Source organism: Elephantulus edwardii, unplaced genomic scaffold (genome assembly GCF_000299155.1).
Source record: "Elephantulus edwardii isolate Elephantulus edwardi_28Jun2011 unplaced genomic scaffold, EleEdw1.0 scaffold00044, whole genome shotgun sequence".
NCBI classification, from domain to species: domain Eukaryota; kingdom Metazoa; phylum Chordata; class Mammalia; order Macroscelidea; family Macroscelididae; genus Elephantulus; species Elephantulus edwardii.
This window is the reverse complement of record NW_006399794.1, coordinates 5453165-5472059: the sequence shown is the minus strand read 5'-3', so window position 1 is coordinate 5472059 and position 18895 is coordinate 5453165. Positions and strand designations below refer to the sequence as shown.

The 18895-nt window shown below is 37.3% G+C and overlaps 1 protein-coding gene across 1 annotated transcript in view; it reads right to left on the bottom strand.

Annotated features, from left to right (window-relative positions):
- Positions 1-18895, bottom strand: part of DENND5A (DENN/MADD domain containing 5A) — a 105569-nt gene that overhangs the window by 67173 nt on the left and 19501 nt on the right. Inside the window, exons 4-7 of the mRNA XM_006885597.1 lie at positions 11016-11087; positions 10161-10270; positions 6817-7474; positions 383-570 (exon numbers count right to left, since the gene is read on the bottom strand). Coding sequence (XP_006885659.1) covers positions 383-570; positions 6817-7474; positions 10161-10270; positions 11016-11087 — 1028 coding nt within the window. The remainder of the gene's footprint in view (positions 1-382; positions 571-6816; positions 7475-10160; positions 10271-11015; positions 11088-18895) is intronic.

The following is an 18895-nucleotide window of genomic DNA, read 5'->3' as shown; positions in this document are numbered from 1 at the left end:
AAAAAAAGTTGTTAGTTTAAATACACCAGTGGTTCCATGAGAGAAAAGTTCTTCGTGGGAGAAAGACGTATAAAGATTTTAACCAAGGAAAGCCTATGAGGCAGTTGCAACATGCTGCAGAAAACCATCAGGAGCTGGATTCAACTAGATGGCATAAAACAACATTATGAGGTTGTAAAGATAAGTTTAACAGAGGTACTCAAAATTATATAATTTGAGCTAAAAGTTCATTGTTTAGGCTTTTTACCTGAAAACCATTCACATTTCAAAAAAAAAACCTAATAAATTTGTTGACGCCACACTGGACTCATCCCAAAGCTCCTTCCTCAACCACTATTAGGGTGAAGAGGAATCAGCACACAAGCACCACAATTTCTCTCACCTCTTGAGGCAGCTCCAGCTTTGATCGGTCATCCAGGCCATTGGAATGCAAGCCCATCAAGTATGGAACAGGAGCATCTAGGAAATGCAGGAGAGAAGCCGGGAGAATAGGGACATAGACATGCTGCCACTGGAAAGGAAACATGAGAGCTGTAATCGTCTCTGCCACAGTCATCAGTCTCTGGTAATCTAGGTCAAAGAAATGCAAACAAACCAGTTACAAATGATACTCATTTCCTAAATAGTAAGCTGCTAAAACTTCTAATCCAATTTTGCATTTAGAAAGAATAAAAAAAACATTTCAACAAGAGTATGATTCATTCAGAGTGTGATTCCATGTGGGTACTGAACAATCCAGAGTGCTCAGTGGAGCACAAGTTGAAATACACCCCAATACAGCACAGGTCTCTGCTAATAACAAAACAAAATACGGAAATGCAGTAAAAATCTTAAATAGCACACACCTTGCTTCAAATACTACAGCAGATTTTCTTATATAAAAGAGGCTTGAGGAAAGTAAAGTGTCCATTCAGCAAGGAGGCTAAAAATATGCACAATCACCACTTGGGTAAAAGGGCTTTGTTTTCAGTATCAAGCACACAGAACCATGAAGTATGCAGAAGCTGTATTTCTATATTATCCAAGTCTGCTCTACACCTAGTAGTCATTCCTGAAGGGGAACAGCACAAAAGTGCTATTTTAAAATTTTAATAAAAAGGTTCCTGAGAACTGGAAAGACCCAGAGAACTGACTTTAAAGCCAAAACAAAACCAAACCTACTGCCATCAAGTTCTTTGTGATTCACAGTGACTCTACAGAGAAAGGAGTTCTGGTGGTGCTGTGGTTAAGCATTAGGTCATGGTTAGAACCCATCAGCAAGAGAAAGATGAGGTGGTCTACTTCCATAAAAATTCACAAGCTTGGAAATCCTCTGGGGCAGTTCTACTCTATCCTAAAAGGTCACTATGAGTCAGAAGACTGACTTCAGTGACTCAAAGCTTTTGTTCGAGATTAGCGACCACAACCTGAAAGAGAAGGCTTGTGTGCAAAGCTTATTTTTTCTTCTGAATGCAATTTTCAAGATCTCTTCTTCAAAATGACTAATAAGTACACTTGTAGAGCCAATAGAATAGACATGTTAAAAGAGAAATTTAATAAATAACTATTCATGAACAGTATTATGGTTTTAGCCAAGTAAGGACAAAGAAAGAACATAAATTTTAAAACCTTACAAGTAATACCCTCTGGAATACCTAATTTCAAATGAGCTTTCACAGGAATTAAAATGGTTTCATCAACTAAAAACACGGTCTACTACAGAAGCAAAACAGTTTAGTTCATTAAGGGTTTATAAGTATAAAATATTATCTAGAAAATGGGGAGATCTGAGTAGCTCATTATAGAAACTTTGAAATCTATTTACCCACCTTGCTCCTAGCTAAGAAGAGAGCATGACCCAGAAAAAATTCTTTTTCACTGGTGATGCAGGTGTCTGGTGGACTCATGGTATGAAGCTGCACTGCCCACCCAAATGCACCTGGTTTGAATCCACAAGCTGCTCCACAAGAAAAAATGGGCAACCTCCTCTTTTTACAGCCTCTGAAAACCCTTTGAAGGGTCAGCTATGAGTGAGCTGACTTGACCATACCAAACAATAAGCAATGCAAATAAAATAGGGGCTCTAACAGCTTAAGCCACAGTATGCTGCATGCTAAACAAACGGTCGTGCAATGCTAGTAGAATTCACCAATGGTTCCACTGCAAAAAGATGGACAGTCTCCTCTTAGTAAGACTAACAGCCTCAGAAACTCAATGAAGGGCTGCTAAAAATCAGGACCAACTCAATGGCAGTGAGGTTGTTTGAGAATACAAATAAACAGTAATAACTTTAAAATTATTATTTTAAACATTTTTAATAGCCTACTGTCTCAGAAGTGTCTTTCATGAAACAGGTAAATGATATTAATCACCAATAATTAAAAAAAACTAAATACAATTGGTCCTGAACAAAGACAATGGTGCCAGTTTTCACATTCTCTAAAGACCTGAGGCAAGTTCTGGCAAGAGGTTAAGGAAAAGGCTCTATGCCATTTTTTGTGTGTACTGATAGGAAGCATCAGCATTCACACATTAAAAATTATCTCTAGTGAAACTTATCCTACCACTGAAGAAAGGGAAGAAACATTTAGAAAGTAACTTCTCGCAGATCAAATTAGAATATTTAAATCACTTCAGAAAAAGTATTTGGTACTATAAAAAAAATAAGTTATAACTGAGTAACAAAATTCAGGTTCCATGTTCTCCCTCTTCTGTGATATCTAAATACCCTCCAGCACCTGGACACCTCTACTCATTTATCTGCTTTTTAGTAAAAATTTCACTCTACTATTGATAAGAAGAATTCTAACGATCAACCACATCAAACTTTAAATCTTCTATTTTTCCACTTTTTTTCTAAATAGGAATGTTGTAATTCATTAATTTAAGAGCAGTAATTTTGACAATCTCAGATCTTTTATAATTCAAAATTAAGATGCATCAAGAGAATGTAAAATGTGAGGGAAAATTGGTAAAAAGGAGAAATATTTCAAAAGATATTTAAAGCTGAATGTCTAGTCCTACTATGCCCCTAAATGGTTCTTAAACATATATTTTAGATAAATATTTGAGTAAATCATTCCCTCCTTTCAGTATAGGGTGCTCTAGTTGCTGAGTCAGTTGTTGTTGTTGAGTGCTGTCAAGTCAAGCACAACTCATAGTGACCCTATGAACGAAAGACCTGAAGCCTTTCTGGTGTTTTGGGGTTGTTGTTGTTTTTAATGTGTTTTTTTTTTAATTTTTTATTTTGTGTGTGTGTACTATCAAATTGAATCTGACTGGTACAGGAGGAGATTGTCCCTCCTTCTCCAGCAGAGCATCTGGCAGATTCGAACGGCACATCTCTGGGAATGCTGTGCAGCTTCTTGTCTCTAGGCCACCAGAGCTCCCTCTGAAGCCTTTCTGTAACTACTGTCATTTAACAAAGTTCATAGAGTTTCCAGAGATATGTTGTTTAAGAAGCTGATATCATTCCTGCTTCCAAACCTGTCTTAAACTGGGAGCTCCACAAACATTGGCCGCCATGGGTGCAATGTCTACCCAAAGTGGTTTGAATCTACTAGTAGGAAAAAGATAGGCAAGTTCCTCCTCTGCGACTCAGAGCCTTAAAAAAAATCAGTTCCAACTTGATAGCAGTGAGTTTGGGGTGGTTTTGTTTGAGTGGGAAAGGGGTGGTTTATTTGGGGCATTTTTACATTTTTTCAGTATATAAGGAGTACCAGAGTGCATAACGTGTCTGAATTCTAGCTAAAAGGACGATGGCCAGAATCTGCCAGCTTCTCTGCAGGAGAAAGACAGGCAACCTCCTCCTTTAAAGATTTACAGCCTCAGAAAGCTGTTGGAGGAATCACTCTCAATCAGTCAGAATCACCTCAATGGCAATGGGTTTTATCTATTATCTTGTTCTGAATACACACAGAAAATATGTTAAAGGAAACACCAAAGCCCTCTTCAACCACCAGAAAATCCAAGAACTTCTTCTTTCTCATACCCACAATTAACCAAGTAGGTACTACTAGGTACAAGAGAGCTCTGGTCGCCATCAACCTTGCCCTATCTGGTGCCATCCTCACCATCTCTGTTACACCTGAGCTCAATGTTACAGTCACTGTGTTAATCCATCTCATTCAGGGTCTTCGCCTCTTCTGCCAATCCTCTACCTCTGTAAGCATGTTGTCCTTTTCCAAGGACAGGAGCATCAAAATAAATACAGTGATGGCTTATAAGTCACTGAATAAAATGAAATAGGAGTTCACACAACAAGGGGAATGGAACATTCTTCCTTAGAATGTCAATTAAAATATACAGGTGAAATGATTTTTTTGTGGCTTTTTTATTATTCATTTTAATGAAAATTTACAGAGACTTAGGGTTTCCATTCATTCATTGTTGCAGGTGAAATGATTTTAAATCGTTTCTTTTGATCGTTGTTGTTGATGTGTGCTACCGAGTTAAAAGCAACCCACAGCTAACCCTCCAGTGTGCTTTTAGAAGCAGTTATTGTATCAGAAGAGACTGCCCATCCTTCTCCTGCAGAGCTGCTAGCAGATTCAAAAAGAGTCCCTTTGGAATTGCACCACAGCTTCTTACCACTAGGCCACCGACTTCTCTTCCTTTTGACTAAGTGATATAATATCAAAATGTATCTTAAAGTTTTTTAAAGAAAATCAATAAAAAATACACAATATAGAAGACCTACTATGGTTAGAGAATCATCATTTTACAAACATTACAGTGATATTTAGACTACAGATATCATGTGAAAATTAGTAGGCAAAATTTCCAAGATTACCTGGATTTCAAAGCATCTCTTCACAAATGACTTACTAATTACAAATGGTAAAACTGGAATTTTATAGTGAAGAAATCCAGCAGATACCATCTTAACCAAGTAAACAAACACTAACATAACAAAAAATGAAGACAAACTGTTATCATGGGCTTCCTCTAAAGATAAAAATCAGTATGTTATTGTTGTTGCGTGCTGGTAGTTAACTCCAACTCACAGTGACCCTATGAACAACAGAACTGAACTTTGTCCTATCCTGCCCACATGTTCAGACCCAATGTTATAGTCACTGAGTCAATTAATCTAGTTAAATGTCTTCCTCTCTTTCTCTGACCTCTTCACCTTTCCAAGTATGATATCTTTTCCACAAAGGCTGACCCTTTCTGACAACATGCTCAAAGTCTTCCAAGATAGACATGTTTGTTCTTTAGGCAGTCCACAGGATTTTCAATACTCTTCCCCAATACCACACAAAGTTATTCATTTTTCTTCTGTCATTCTTATTCACTGTCTAACTTCCAGATGCATAGTAACTAAGAAGACCAACATTACTTCTAAGATATTCTATCCAAGAATTTATAAACTCAATTCAATAATGCAGAAACACAGAAATATCAGACAAGCCCAAGTTGTGAAACATTTTACAAAATAGCTTGCTTGTATTGTTAAAAAATGTCAATGTCATGAAAGAGAAAGACAAAAACTATAAAATTCACAATATCAATGACCTTCATGAAATGGATCCTGGATCATAAGTAACAAAGTGCAGTATTATATCAAAGTTAACCTTTTTTTTATTTTTTTCTTGCCCTGATATATATATATATATTTTTTTTTTTAAAGTTAACCTTTCTAAAGGTAAAGAGATAAAGCATTTAAGGTCCAATGGACATAATGCTTGCAATAATACTCAATAGTCCAGACATGTTCACACATAAAGTAAAACACCACATGCAAGAAAATGTCAATAAATGGGGGGGGGGGGTGTCTGTGGGAGGATGTAAGTGTTCTATGACACTTACTGCAACCATACTATAAATTTGAACACAAAGTTAAAAATAATTAACACTTCTGATGGCTTTATATCTCAGAGTAAGTGCCAAAGTCTTTACAGTGACCTACAAGGCCCTGACAATCTTCTTGTCAGCTTTGATCAAGATGAAACAACTCAAAGCAATTAATTTGAAAACAACAGATCAAAACCTTGTCTCTCTCCTGTTCTATATACTCACCATCTCCACCATACTCATTGTTGTGAAAGTCACCTAAATGAGGCTCTTCCTTTTTTTCACCAATTCTCTACTTTTCTAAGCAGGATTGGCCATCCACTTCTGAAATAACAGGACCTTGTAAACGCTATAAATAGGAGGACATTTTCACCAAAACTCGCCTAACCTACTCATCCTTTTTTAAAAAGCTGAAATTTCTCCAAATACTATCTCCCTTCCCTGTTTAACTTCCTCCATAGACCTTTAGTCACCTTACAAACTATGTATTTACCTACCTACTTATCTATGTTATTATCTCTTTCCTTCTGATCTACCTTACTTTACTCTCTGTTCTTAATGTGTTACCCCCTCATTTAAAATAATTCAGTTATAATAACAATAAAAGAACTAAAAAGAAGCAACACATTTTCATGCTTTTTTCAAATATGTGAAGAAGTCAAAATCTATGAATTCTTCAGTTTTTCTGTAAGACTAAGAAGAGACAGAAGTAATTGCTGAATAATAAAACAAAATGCATGATGTTAACTTCTTGTCACATCACTACCTGTCTATTTTTTTCAGCATCAACCAGAAGGGATATCAGAAGGCAGGATTTCTCTCCCAGACTGGAATGCCCAGGAAAAAGTCATAATTGTGGCCAGTTAAAAATGTTAGCATTCTCATGTTCCATCAGTTTGTCATTTTCCATCTACCTAACAAACTGTTTTACTCAAACTGTTAATAGTCCTTGACCATTACAGTCAGTCCCACTAAATCTGAATATATAAAGAACAGAGGGCCTGATGCAAGCAGAGGGATTTACAGCAAACAATGACTTACGCTGTGAGTAGAGCAGGATTTGAAATTCCAGAAGGGCACAAGTAAAAAGCTGAAACACATTCTCCACCCCCAGCAGTTCAAAGACTTCTTTGACAGGAAAGTCGAACAGTGGAAGCTCATTGGTACTTGGTCTCTGGCAGATTATTGGCCCATAGACCCCAGAAAACTTCAAGGACCGGCCAGGAGGTGGGAGTGGCACCTCGTAGAGTACATTGTATATGTAGCTCTCAAGGGGCAGTGGAGGGGGCTGAGGTGAAGTGACGGCCTGGTGGAGTTGCTCCAATACACTCCGACATGCCTTCATGAAGGACATGGGTGCAATGAGGCAGATGCACTTAGAGACGTAGAGTGTGTCACGGCTAATATCATAGGAGTTGAAGCGCTGCAGTTTGGTCCCAGGAGTGCCTTCACCATCCTCCATGCCACTCTGGTCTCGGTCATCAATAGGGAGACCATGTAGGACATCATACTCAGCGTTGTGCATGTGATAGAGGGTCTGCATTGCACTACAGATCTGCTTGCTAGTCACCTCCTCATAAAATGTGAGGGCAAACCCAAATGTCCGAGAGCCATCCTCTCTTGTGATAATAAAAGCATGGAACTGGGGCTCCCTGGGATCGGCCTGGGTCTTGAATGCCAGACCTTTGGGCATGCACAGCTGCAAGACAATAAGAGAAGAAAATTCTTTTTTCAGAATTCCATCATCACTAATTCTGTATACTGTTCTGGGTATTTGAGATAAACAGTGCAAAGCAACAAAACATTGGACCTAAAGATCTCCCATTCAAATTTAAGACACAAGTAAACAAAACCAGAAACTAAAGTTTATTAGTGGTTACCAGGGATAAGGGGGAGGTAGACACAGGCAGTTATTACTAAAGGGACTTTGAGTTTCTATTTAAGGTAGAAAGAGACATTTTTCATTAGATAGGGGTGACAGTTGTACAACGTAATGAGCACCAGTAATGTTCCTGGAGAATTAATAACATTACTGTTTAATAGTTAACCTTACTGGATAATACATGTAAAAGTGTTTGAAATGGCAAATGTTTTGTTACTATGAAAAAAGTTACAACACAGCCATCTGAGCTATACAGAAGTGTACAAAGTGACAGGAACACAGGCAACTCGGCCTTAATACATCAGAAAAAGCTTCAGAAGGCATTATAGCAGAATTCATCATATAGACAAAATAAAGCATTTCAGGCACATGCAAAGAATGTGCAAAGATATAAAGGTATAAGAACCATTAGAAAACTTACTAAATGAAAGGTAGGTAAGCTTGATAGAGAGTAAGGTATTAATCAGGAGATGATGCTAGAAACATGTCTAAAAGCCAGAGATGTAATTCCGTTTAAAAATGTAATAAACCAGTAAATAGTTTTAAACCATACTGGCTCATAAAATTCAGTCATCAACAAAACATTCTCTTTTCCTATCAAAAAAAGGGTTTGAAGATGAATGGCACAGTCACTATAAAGGTGTATTTTTTTTTCTTCACTTTAACTCATGTTCCGTCAATTTCTCTCTCCATCTCTCTCACTGCTATTCAGTATCAACTAAGAGCTTATTGGGTTTCTGAAGCTATAAATCAAATAAGAGGTGATTGCTTATCCTTGTTCTGAGGAGTGGCTGGTAGATTTGAACCATCTTTCGGTTAGGAGCACAACTTCCTATAGACTACACTCACCAGTTGCTGCTGTTGTTATGTGACGTTAAGTACAATTCATCATAACCCTGAATCATAATCATTGAACTGAACCCTGCCCTACCCTGGCATACTTGATCCCACTGCTGCAATCACTACGTCAATCCATCTTGTTGAGGGTCCTAACAACTTTTAATTCAGATGAGTTATATAACTATTTGCAGAGAGTTAATTAAACTGACTTGAATATATAAGAATTCCCAATTTTCCAGTTTTACACAAACATAATGAAGTATTAGCAGCATGGGTCAACAGATTCAAGAACCAAATAATGTTACATCTAGTTCTGAACATGACTCTCCAAATACTAGATGTTTCTAGAAAACGGTATGCCAAAATGAAATAATCACCGGGCTAGGAGTAAAAAGACTTTCTTAGTTTCTTCATTTACAAAATATCTGTGTGTATGTTTGTGTTTCTTTAGTATTATCTAGCTCTAAAACTGCTGTGAACAATGGAATACTATGCAGCATTGAAAAACAAGGAACTCATTAAGTATTATACAAAATGCATGACCCTGGAGGACATTATGCTGAGTGAGATATCTCAGTCACAAAAGGACAAATATTGCATAGGGCCCCTGTTGTAAAAAGGGACTGACACCGGGGTTGAGGAAAGATAGAGAAGAAGAGGAGGAATGATGTATACTACATTGAAACAGATGAGGGAGAGAACTGTTTCAAAGGGATACATGATTGGATATTATTATCATTACAGGAGTCCAGAATGAAGGCTGCACAGTGGAGTGGACTTGGAGGGAGGGATTGCATAACAATGAAAGAGTCTTTCTTCTACTTTTCAAAGAGAAGAGTGAATTGGGGGGAGGAGGTGGGCAGGGAGTTAAGTACAACAATGAATGACTGGAAACCCTAAGTCTCTGTCAACTTTCATTAAAATTAATTTTAACAATAAACTAAAGCTCATGTTTTCACTCAAAAAAAATTAATTTTAAAAAAAAGTGTTGTGAAAATGAAATAATTACTGTAATACACTTCAGATTACCTATCAGCTTGTTCATATATTAATATCTTCTACATGAGATTTAAAATGTTGCCTTATCTAAAACAATGACAAAAATATCTAAAAATACTTTTTTCTGGCATACTACTCAGATATATATACACACACACACACACACACACATACACACGCACACTCACACAATGCAGAGGAGTGCTTTGAACCTCATTTGCCATATTAACTAAATACTATAAACAATGGTGATCTCTGTACCACAAATATAATACAACGATTCCTGCACTGTAATTCCAGAGGTGCACGGTTTGAACCCACCAGATGCTCTGCTGGAGAAAGAGGGACAATCTCCTCCTCTCAGATCTGATTTGCTGGTACATGCACAAAAAAATAATAATTTTTAAAAAATAGAATGATTCAACTCTATGTATGCAACACAATAGAAATTTGTTGTGACTTTTAGTATATTTTATGTATTTGACATACTGATCAAAATCCAGAATCATAAACAATATATATTACAACTTCATCAATATATATATTAGAACTTCATCTTTAAACATTATGGATACTTGGTGAGGCCACTGCTTCCAAAGTCTGGGTTATTCTAATATAAACTGCTCTATAAATTACCTCATGCTTATAGCAAACAAATACTAACCATTCCCACTGCATCTTGATCAAAAGGATTCCATTCTACGTTCTCAGGATACCGGGCAAGGACTTTAGACTTGAATGTTCGTCTCAAAGGTGTCTGTTCAAAATTTTCTCCTGCAAGAAAAGAATGAAAAAAATAATCTCCAGAAATTTATTTTAAAACACAAGGATGAATGCTTGTGCTTGGTAATCCAGGAGGGTACAGAAATTAAGGCAAAGGGGGTTAGTATGCCAACCATCTAAAAACAGGAAAGGCATTAAAGTTATTAGGTCAGTAAAATAGCTGAAAATGGTTAGCATGTTAATACTGGACACCATCAGCTAATTTTGCTTTTCTTCAAAATCAATTATTGCTACACCCAATGGTTAATTTTATTTTGAGAGAAAAGAGAAAGCACAAGGAATGAAAAAGGATTATATTTCTTTTCCCCTCATAGTTGGCTTGTGTAAAGTCAATAAGTGACATCACAGAAGCATAAATTATTTTAAATTCAGAACAAAATATGATTTCTATGATCCATGAAAAAAATGCAGAGATTTAAAAATATAAGAACATTAGAAAGCAGATTCCTGGAGAAATTTAATGAGCTATTTTGTCAATTCAGACTCATTTGAAATTTCTAAAATGGTTTTTGTTTTCCCTTTCTCCCTCCTAAAAACAAAAGAGCATATAGAAATAAGAAAATCAAAATGAAGAGAACCAAAGATCCCACCACCTATATGGATACAATCCAAAAAATCTACCAGTTAAAAAGAATACAAAAAGTTAGAAGGTAAAAGGGTACAAAAATGCCACTGCAGAGACAGATAAGAAGCACCAAAAGCTTTGGGTGTTCTCAATTGTTTTCTTTTGTTTTACCTTCAGTCGTACTCGAAATGAAAGGGCTGGCACCATCCCTGGCTTTAGAAGCCTGTATGTACTGGCATAATGCTATATGATAAATGAAATAACAGAAAATTACAATAAAGCAGTGTTATTCAAACTTTTTTGACCATGACTCTAGTAAAAATAAATTTTTACATCAAGAAGTAACAAAATAAATACACATATGAGGGCACGCGCACATGCGCGAGCACACACACGTGTGTATATATTTACCTAAAAATAAATTGCACAATACTTACCCTTACTATATGCCATGTCTGCTCATACTATCTACTCTATTTCATTAAAACAAAAATGCTAATTACAAACTAATAGTCACAATTCATAGTGTGGAAACCACTGTTCTTGTTATCTGCCACCATGGGAGCCCCCAACTCAGCAACTCCATGCACGATTTTAACTGGCTGATTTTAAGAAAGATTACCTAAGTCTTGCTTCCTAGTTATCTTAGTCAAGAAGCTCTGCTGAAACCTGTTCAGCATCCTAACAACATGCAAACCTATACTGATAGACTACTGTCACTGCACTTGAGGTGCACTGGCTAGGAATAGAGCCAGGGTCTCCACACAGTGATAACACTACTGCTAAACAGCTAAAACGATTACAATAGAGTAAAATGCAAAAGAGAACTAGTAGATATCAAATTACAATAAACTCATTATTATATTATCTGAATATATACTGTTTCAAACATTGCACTTCCTATAGGGATGCATGTCTGAAACAAATTAAATGCACTTAATATTGGAAGAAGAGTCATCAGCATCTTGTGTTCTGACAATAACACTATCTCGCCTGCTGAAAGTGAAGAGGTCTTGAAGTACTTACTAAAGATCAGAGTATATCCTTCAAGAAGAAAACAAGAATCCTTGTAAATGGGCCGATTCATTTTACTTGAATCTACAATGAACATCCATGAAAATAGTATTCAAGAAAGCAACAGACAATTGCAGTGCTCATTTTGGTAGCACATATACTAAAACTAGAATAATACAGAAGATTAGCATGGCCCCTATGCAAGGATGACTTGCAAATTCATGAGGAGTTCCATATTTTTAACGACAATTGTGTTAGGCAGATAGGCTCTTTAAAGTGCTAAAGAGCAGTGATGTCAGTTTAAAGACTAAAGAATGGTTCATTTTCTTTTTTTTTTTTAATAAGACTGGTTCATTTTCTTTGGAGAGAGAAGAAAAAGCACAAGAAATGATAAAAGATTATATTTATCCACCTCCCTTAAAGTCAACTTCTGGAATAAAAGAAGAATAAATCAGTTTAACTATCTGAATAAATTATTTTAAAATACCAAGCTATGGTATTTTTAATTGCTTCCTAAAAATGTGAAAATTAATAACAAATAAGGGAGACTGAAAAATAATTCATTTCTTTGAAATGTGACAAACAGTATTGACTGCCAAAAGAACAAGCAAATATGCAAACCTTCAGGCTACTCTGAAGAACTTGGCAAAAAATAAAGCCCCAGGCACTGATGGAATACCAAGTGACATATTTCAACAAACAGACGCTGCTCTGGATGTCCTCATCCAGTTGTGCCAAGAAATCTGGTGAACAACTACTTGGCAAACTTACTGGAAGAGATCCATATTTATTCCCATTCTTAAAAAAGGGGAGCTGAGAAGAGTGTGATTATCGAACAATATCCCTAATATCACACACTAACAAAATCCTGCTAAAGATTATCCAGAAATGACTGAAACAGTACATTGACAGAGAAGGACCAGACATACAAGCTGTCTTTAGAAGAGATGATAGCACTAGAGAGGATACTGCCAATGTTAGATGGATCTTGGCAGAAAGCCAACACCAGAGGAATGTTTGTGTATCTTTAACTATGTAAAGGCATTTGACTGTGTGTATCACAACAAACTATGGTTAACCTTTAGAAAAACGGGAATCCTGGAACACTTAATTGTGCTTATACAGAACCTATACTTGGATGAGGAAGTAGTCCTCAGATCAGAGCAGGAAAACACAGCATGTTTCAAAATCAGGAATGGCATGTGTCAAGGATGCATCCTGTCTCCATACCTTTTCAATCTATATGCACAACAGATTATTCAAGAAGCTGGGCTTTATGAGGAGGAATGTGGAATCAGGATTGGAAGAAGATTCATCAACAGTCTACATTGTGCAGATGACACAACCTTGCTTGCTGAGACTGAGGAGGACCTGAAGCTCTTGCTGCAGAAGGTCAAGTACTGTAGTCATCAATATTGATTGAAGCTCAACATCAAGAAGACAAAGACTCTCACCACTGGGCCAAATGGCAGCACCATGATAGATGAGATTGTTAACAATTACAGCTTGTTCAGATCCACAATCAACACTCTTAACTCCAGCAGTGAGGAAATCAGAAGATTGGAATTGCACTGGGAAAATCTGTTGTCAGGGACCTCTCTAGAGGACTGAAAAGCAACAATGTCAGTCTAGAGACTAAAGTGCGCCTAATCCAGGCCATGGTCTTCAAAATTACTTGCTATGCATCAGAGAGCTGAGCGATGATTAAGGATGTCAGAAGAATTGATGCCTTCAAATTATGGTACTGGAGAACAGTCTTGAACATACAATGGACCACCAAGAAAACAAATAGCTCTGTCTCAGAGAGGATGAAACAAGTTTCTCCTTGGGAGATTAGAATTTTGAAGCTCTGTCTCACATACTTCAGGCATGTGGTCAGGAGGGTCCAATTCCTGGAGAAGAGCATAATGCTCGGAAGGGTGGAGGGATAGCACTGGAGGAAATCCCCAGATAAGACAGGTACAGTAAATGCGGCAATGGCGGTAGGTGTGTAGGAGTCAGTGAGACTAGGTCAGGACAGGGTATGCTTCAGAGCTATTGCACTAGGGTCACTATGTGTAGCAGGTGACTCAACAGCATATAACAACACGGCTCTTAAGTTCTGTGGGTGACAGAGATGAACAAGATAAAGCACCTACCCTCACCCTTCTTATATAAGATAGACCTAGAAGAAAACAAAAATATACAAGTAATTATTTCATGAGGCGGTAACTTGCTGAGCGGTACTAGATCTTCAACCTAGGTGGTTTAATCATTGAGGACACATTTGTACAGTATCCTGCTCATGTACTCAGGTTAACAGAACAAAATCTCCAGTCACAGTGTTTCTGAAGTAGTTCAGAACTCAAAGAGGCTGGGTGATTATTCAAGTAAAGATTCTCTACTATCACAGGATGTGCTGTTATTAGGTGCCATCATGTCAGTTCTGACTTACAGATCCTTTACACGACAGGATGAAATAATGCCTGGTACTATACCATCATAATTACTGCTGTACTTGAGCCTACTGTTGCAACCACATTGGCAATATATCTTCACTGAGTGTCTTCCTCTTTTCATTGACCCTCTAATTACCAAGTATGATGTCTTTGTCCAGCAACTAACCCCTCCTGACAATATGCCCAAAGTATGAGTCTACAACTTACCATCCTCGAATTCAGCAAGCACTCTGGCTGTACTTCTTTCAAGACAAATTTTACTCATCTTTTGTCAGTCCATGATACATTCAATATTTTTACTAATCGCACAATTCAAAGACAACAAATTTTCTTAGGCCTTCCTTACTCATTATGCCATTTTCACATACACATGAGGCAAAATGAAAATACCAGGTATGTGAGTCAGGTGTACTTTATTTCTTAAAGTGTCATCTTGCTTTTTATAACACTTCCAGAGATACTGCAAAAATTTCTAAAAAAGAAAAGCCAATAATGACTCTAAAACATGGAGTAACCCATTAAAAAAACTGCCTACTAACCAGTTCAAATACACCCTGGGGCACCTAAGAAAAAAGTCCAAGCAATCTGTTCCCACAGCTTTGCTCTCTTTATTTTATGCCCTGTGGAGTGCAATTCTCCTCTGAAACAGAGTCAACATGTATCCAACTTGACAGGTACTGGCTTTTCAATAAATAATAACATATTCAAATTCATAGATTAGAAGACTAGATTATTAAAATGTCACTATTCTCCTCAAGTAATCTATAAATTCAAGAAAATCTCTATCAAAATTCTTTGTAGAAGTCAAGTCAATCCCTGAATTTAAATGGATTTGCAGAGGGCTCAAACAGCCAAAGTAGTCTTGAAAATGAAGAATAAGGTAGGGGAACATATACTGCCTGATTTCAAGACCTATAATGCTCTAGTAATCAAAACAGTCTATTGTTGTTAAGTGCTGTCAAGTCAACTACATAGCAACCTGTGTACAACAGCTCTGAGTCTTGCCCTATCCTGAGCCAACCTGACACACCTGACCTCACTGCCAGAGTCACTGTCAATCCATCTCATCCAGTCTCCGCCCATGTGATTTAAAAAAATCTTTCCTTCCATTTTCTCTTGTTGTGTTGTTGGGCACTGTCAAGTTGAGTACAATTCACAATGACCCTATGAATAACAGATATGAACTGTCTATCCTGTGCCATCTTCACACTTCCTGACATACTAACACTGATAGCAGCAGTCATTGTGTCAATCCACCTGGTTGAGGGTCTTCCTCTCCTTTGTCAACTCTCCACCCTTCCAAGCATCATCTCACTCTCCAAGGAATAGCCCCTCCTAAAAATATACTCAAAGTATGTGAGGTAAAGCTTCATCATTCTTGCCTTCAAAGATTGTTCCAGCTGCACCCTCTCCAAGACTATTGGTTCTTTTGGCAGTCCATGGTATGCTCAGTGCTCTACTCTAACCCCACAGCTCAAAGGCATCAATTCTTCTGTCATGCTTAGTCACTGTCCAGCTCTCAGATGCACAGCAAATGATGGGAAAGGCACAGCCTGAATCAGACACACCTTAGTCCTTAAACAGTAATCATTACTCCTGAATAGGATAAGGAGAGGTCCCTAACTGTAGATTTTCCCAGTGCAATACATCTCCTAGTTTCTGAATGCTAGTACCAAGGTTGTTAATTGTGGATGCAAGTAAGATTAAATTGTTGACTGACAGTGTCCATGTCTTCTCCATCCTTCATGATGTTGCCTATTGGTCCAGTGCTAAGTATCTTTATCTTCTTGACACTAAGATACAATCCATATTGAAGGCTGCGTTCCTTAATCTGCAACAAGTACTTCAAGTCCTCCTCACTTTCAGCAAGCATGGTTGTGTTATCTGCATCTGAAATCTACTTGTTCATAGTTTTTCAACTTCTGACAAGAACCAAGCTTCTTTATGCTGATGAATGAAGCATGGCAATTTAGTTTATTTCTTTCCTAGTTCCTTCTACCAAATGGAAACTTTTTTACAGAAAATTTCATCTCTCAAACTACATTTGGCAATGTTCACAAGAAAACAGACAAAACCAACAGGCAGTGGGTAATGACTGAAGCACCTAACGCTTACAGCGAGCTGGTCCTGGAGCTTTCAGTAACACCTGCAAAGAACCTACTAATGGCAAGCCAGTATGTACTGTATGAGGTAATTATGCAGCAAGCAGCTGAATTATAGCTGCTAGTGTATGAAATTCTCAGAATTTATTTTTAAGTTGCATTCAATTTTGAGAGACAATAAGTATTTTTCTTCCTAAATCACACCCATTTTATTTGAAAGTTTGCTCATTTAATCCTCACTAGGTTAGAAAATCTCATTCAGCAAAAAAGTATGAAATACTTGAACATACACGGGAATGAAGGCAGCTACCACGGTCCTAAGATAACAGTCATGGTGCCACTATCCTAAGATAGAGACACAGAGTCCTTGGAGACAAGGATAGTGAAACTTCAACTCACATACTTTGAGCATGTTGTTAGAAGAGGCCAGTTCTTGGAAAAGGACATTGTGCTTTAAAATAAAGGAAATATCCTCATTGAGAGAGACTGACACAGTGACTGGTTTGTGTCAGAGATGATGAGGATGGTCCTGGATAGGGTATGATTCAGATCCATTGTTCAAAGGGTCGCTATGAGTCACAGTCAACTCACTTAACCACTGTCTTATCCAAAAGTCTCTGAAGAAAGATGTTTTCCTAAGATAACTGTGAGGCATTTTCTAACACATGATGATCACCCAGAAGATGAAGCAAGGAGGCTGCTTCAGAAAAGGGAGAGTTTCATACAACACGGATGAAAAATGGAACCAGAGGTACACCATTTGATATAATGAGCTAGTGCAGAGTGTGGACAAAGAAGAGAAGAAGTTAAGGGAATGATGATTAATGAGAAACATATTTAATGCCAACTGGACAAGTAAAGATTGTTAAGGGGAGCTCTGGTGGCCTAGTGGCAAAGAGCTGCACCTACAATCCCAGAGGCGCACGGTTCAAATCCACCAGATGCTCTGCCAGGGAAGGAAGGACAATCTCCTCCTGTACCAGTCAGATCTGATTTGATGGTACACTCACACAAAAATAATAAAAAAAAAAATTTTTAAAAAAGATTGTTAAAATGGCAAACATTTTGCTACCTATACATTTACCATGAGTTTTCAATTTTTTTTTAAAAAGGAAGAAGAGCTATAAATTCTGAGGAAGCTTTTTCAACAAGCTAAGTGAGGGAAATCTTGTTAATGCATCAGGTTCCAAGTAGGGGTACTGGAAGAAGTCCCAATCTTGGACAAAAATCTTCTGTGAATTACACTATGACATGCAAGCAAAATATTGCTTAAGCTGATTTAACATCAGCAAGAACCATATATTGACAGAGAATGGCCAAAAGTTGAGGTTAGGTTTAGAAGAGGATGTGGGACCAAGCATAACACTGCTGATGTCAGATGGATCATGGCTGAAAGCAGAGAATATCAGAAGAATTTTATTTGTGTTTTATTGACTATGCAAAGACATTTAACTGTATGGATGATAACAAACTTATGGCTAATACTAAGAATGGGAATTCCAGAACACTTAATTGTGCTTATATAAAACTTAAACATAGACCAAAAAGCTGGTAAATGAACAGAAAAAGAGAACCCTGCGGTTTAAAATCAAGAAAAGTATGTGTCAGGGTTGTTTCCTTTCTCCATACCTATTCCATCTACATGCTGAGCAAATAATTCGAGAAGCTGGATTTTATGAAGAAGAATGTAGCATCAGAATCAGGGGAAGACTCATCAACTTTAAATGATGTATCACCAGAGCCCTTCACTTAAGTACAAAGCTTATTATAATCAGCTTGTGGCGCTATTATTAAATGTAATTAAACAGCTAGAGCTCATAAGACATTTGAGAAAAAACTATGCTAAACGAAAGTTATCCTCTGCTTCCTCACCCCTTCCTCCCTGAAAAAAAAAAAAAGAAAGAAAATTGGAGATAACAGAAACTCTGCAGGAAAAAAAAGAAAACTTCAAAAACTTTGTAATAGAACCTAAAAGCAATAATATCCTAGGAAATCTTAATAAGCACAACCAGCACGCAGATCTTGGTTTTTAATACCATTCTCCAGTAAAAGAAACTAGGTCCCCTCTGAGAAAGGGCTGACTCTAGGATCAGGAAATATACCAAGTATGTCTGAACAGCTTTTCCCCCCCACTAGGACACTTCTGCCCAATACAATACAATACAATACAATACATAGTGTCCAATAGGTCAAAGTTGGCTAGCCAAGTTTTTGCCTGATATACCAATCATACTAATGAACAAAAAATTACTAGTCTGGTTTTCTATAGCCTATGAGATGGATAAAAACCACAAACGTACCCTAAATACAATATTTAAGAAAATGGATCTAATCTATACCTATTCTTATTTCCTGCAATCAAATAAAAAGCAGCTTAAGAATCAACACAATCTAGGGAGCTCTGGTAGCCTAGTGGCAAGAAGCTGTACTGCAATCCCAGAGGTGCACAGTTCAAATCCACCAGATGCTCTGCTGGAGAAGGAGGTACAATCTCCTC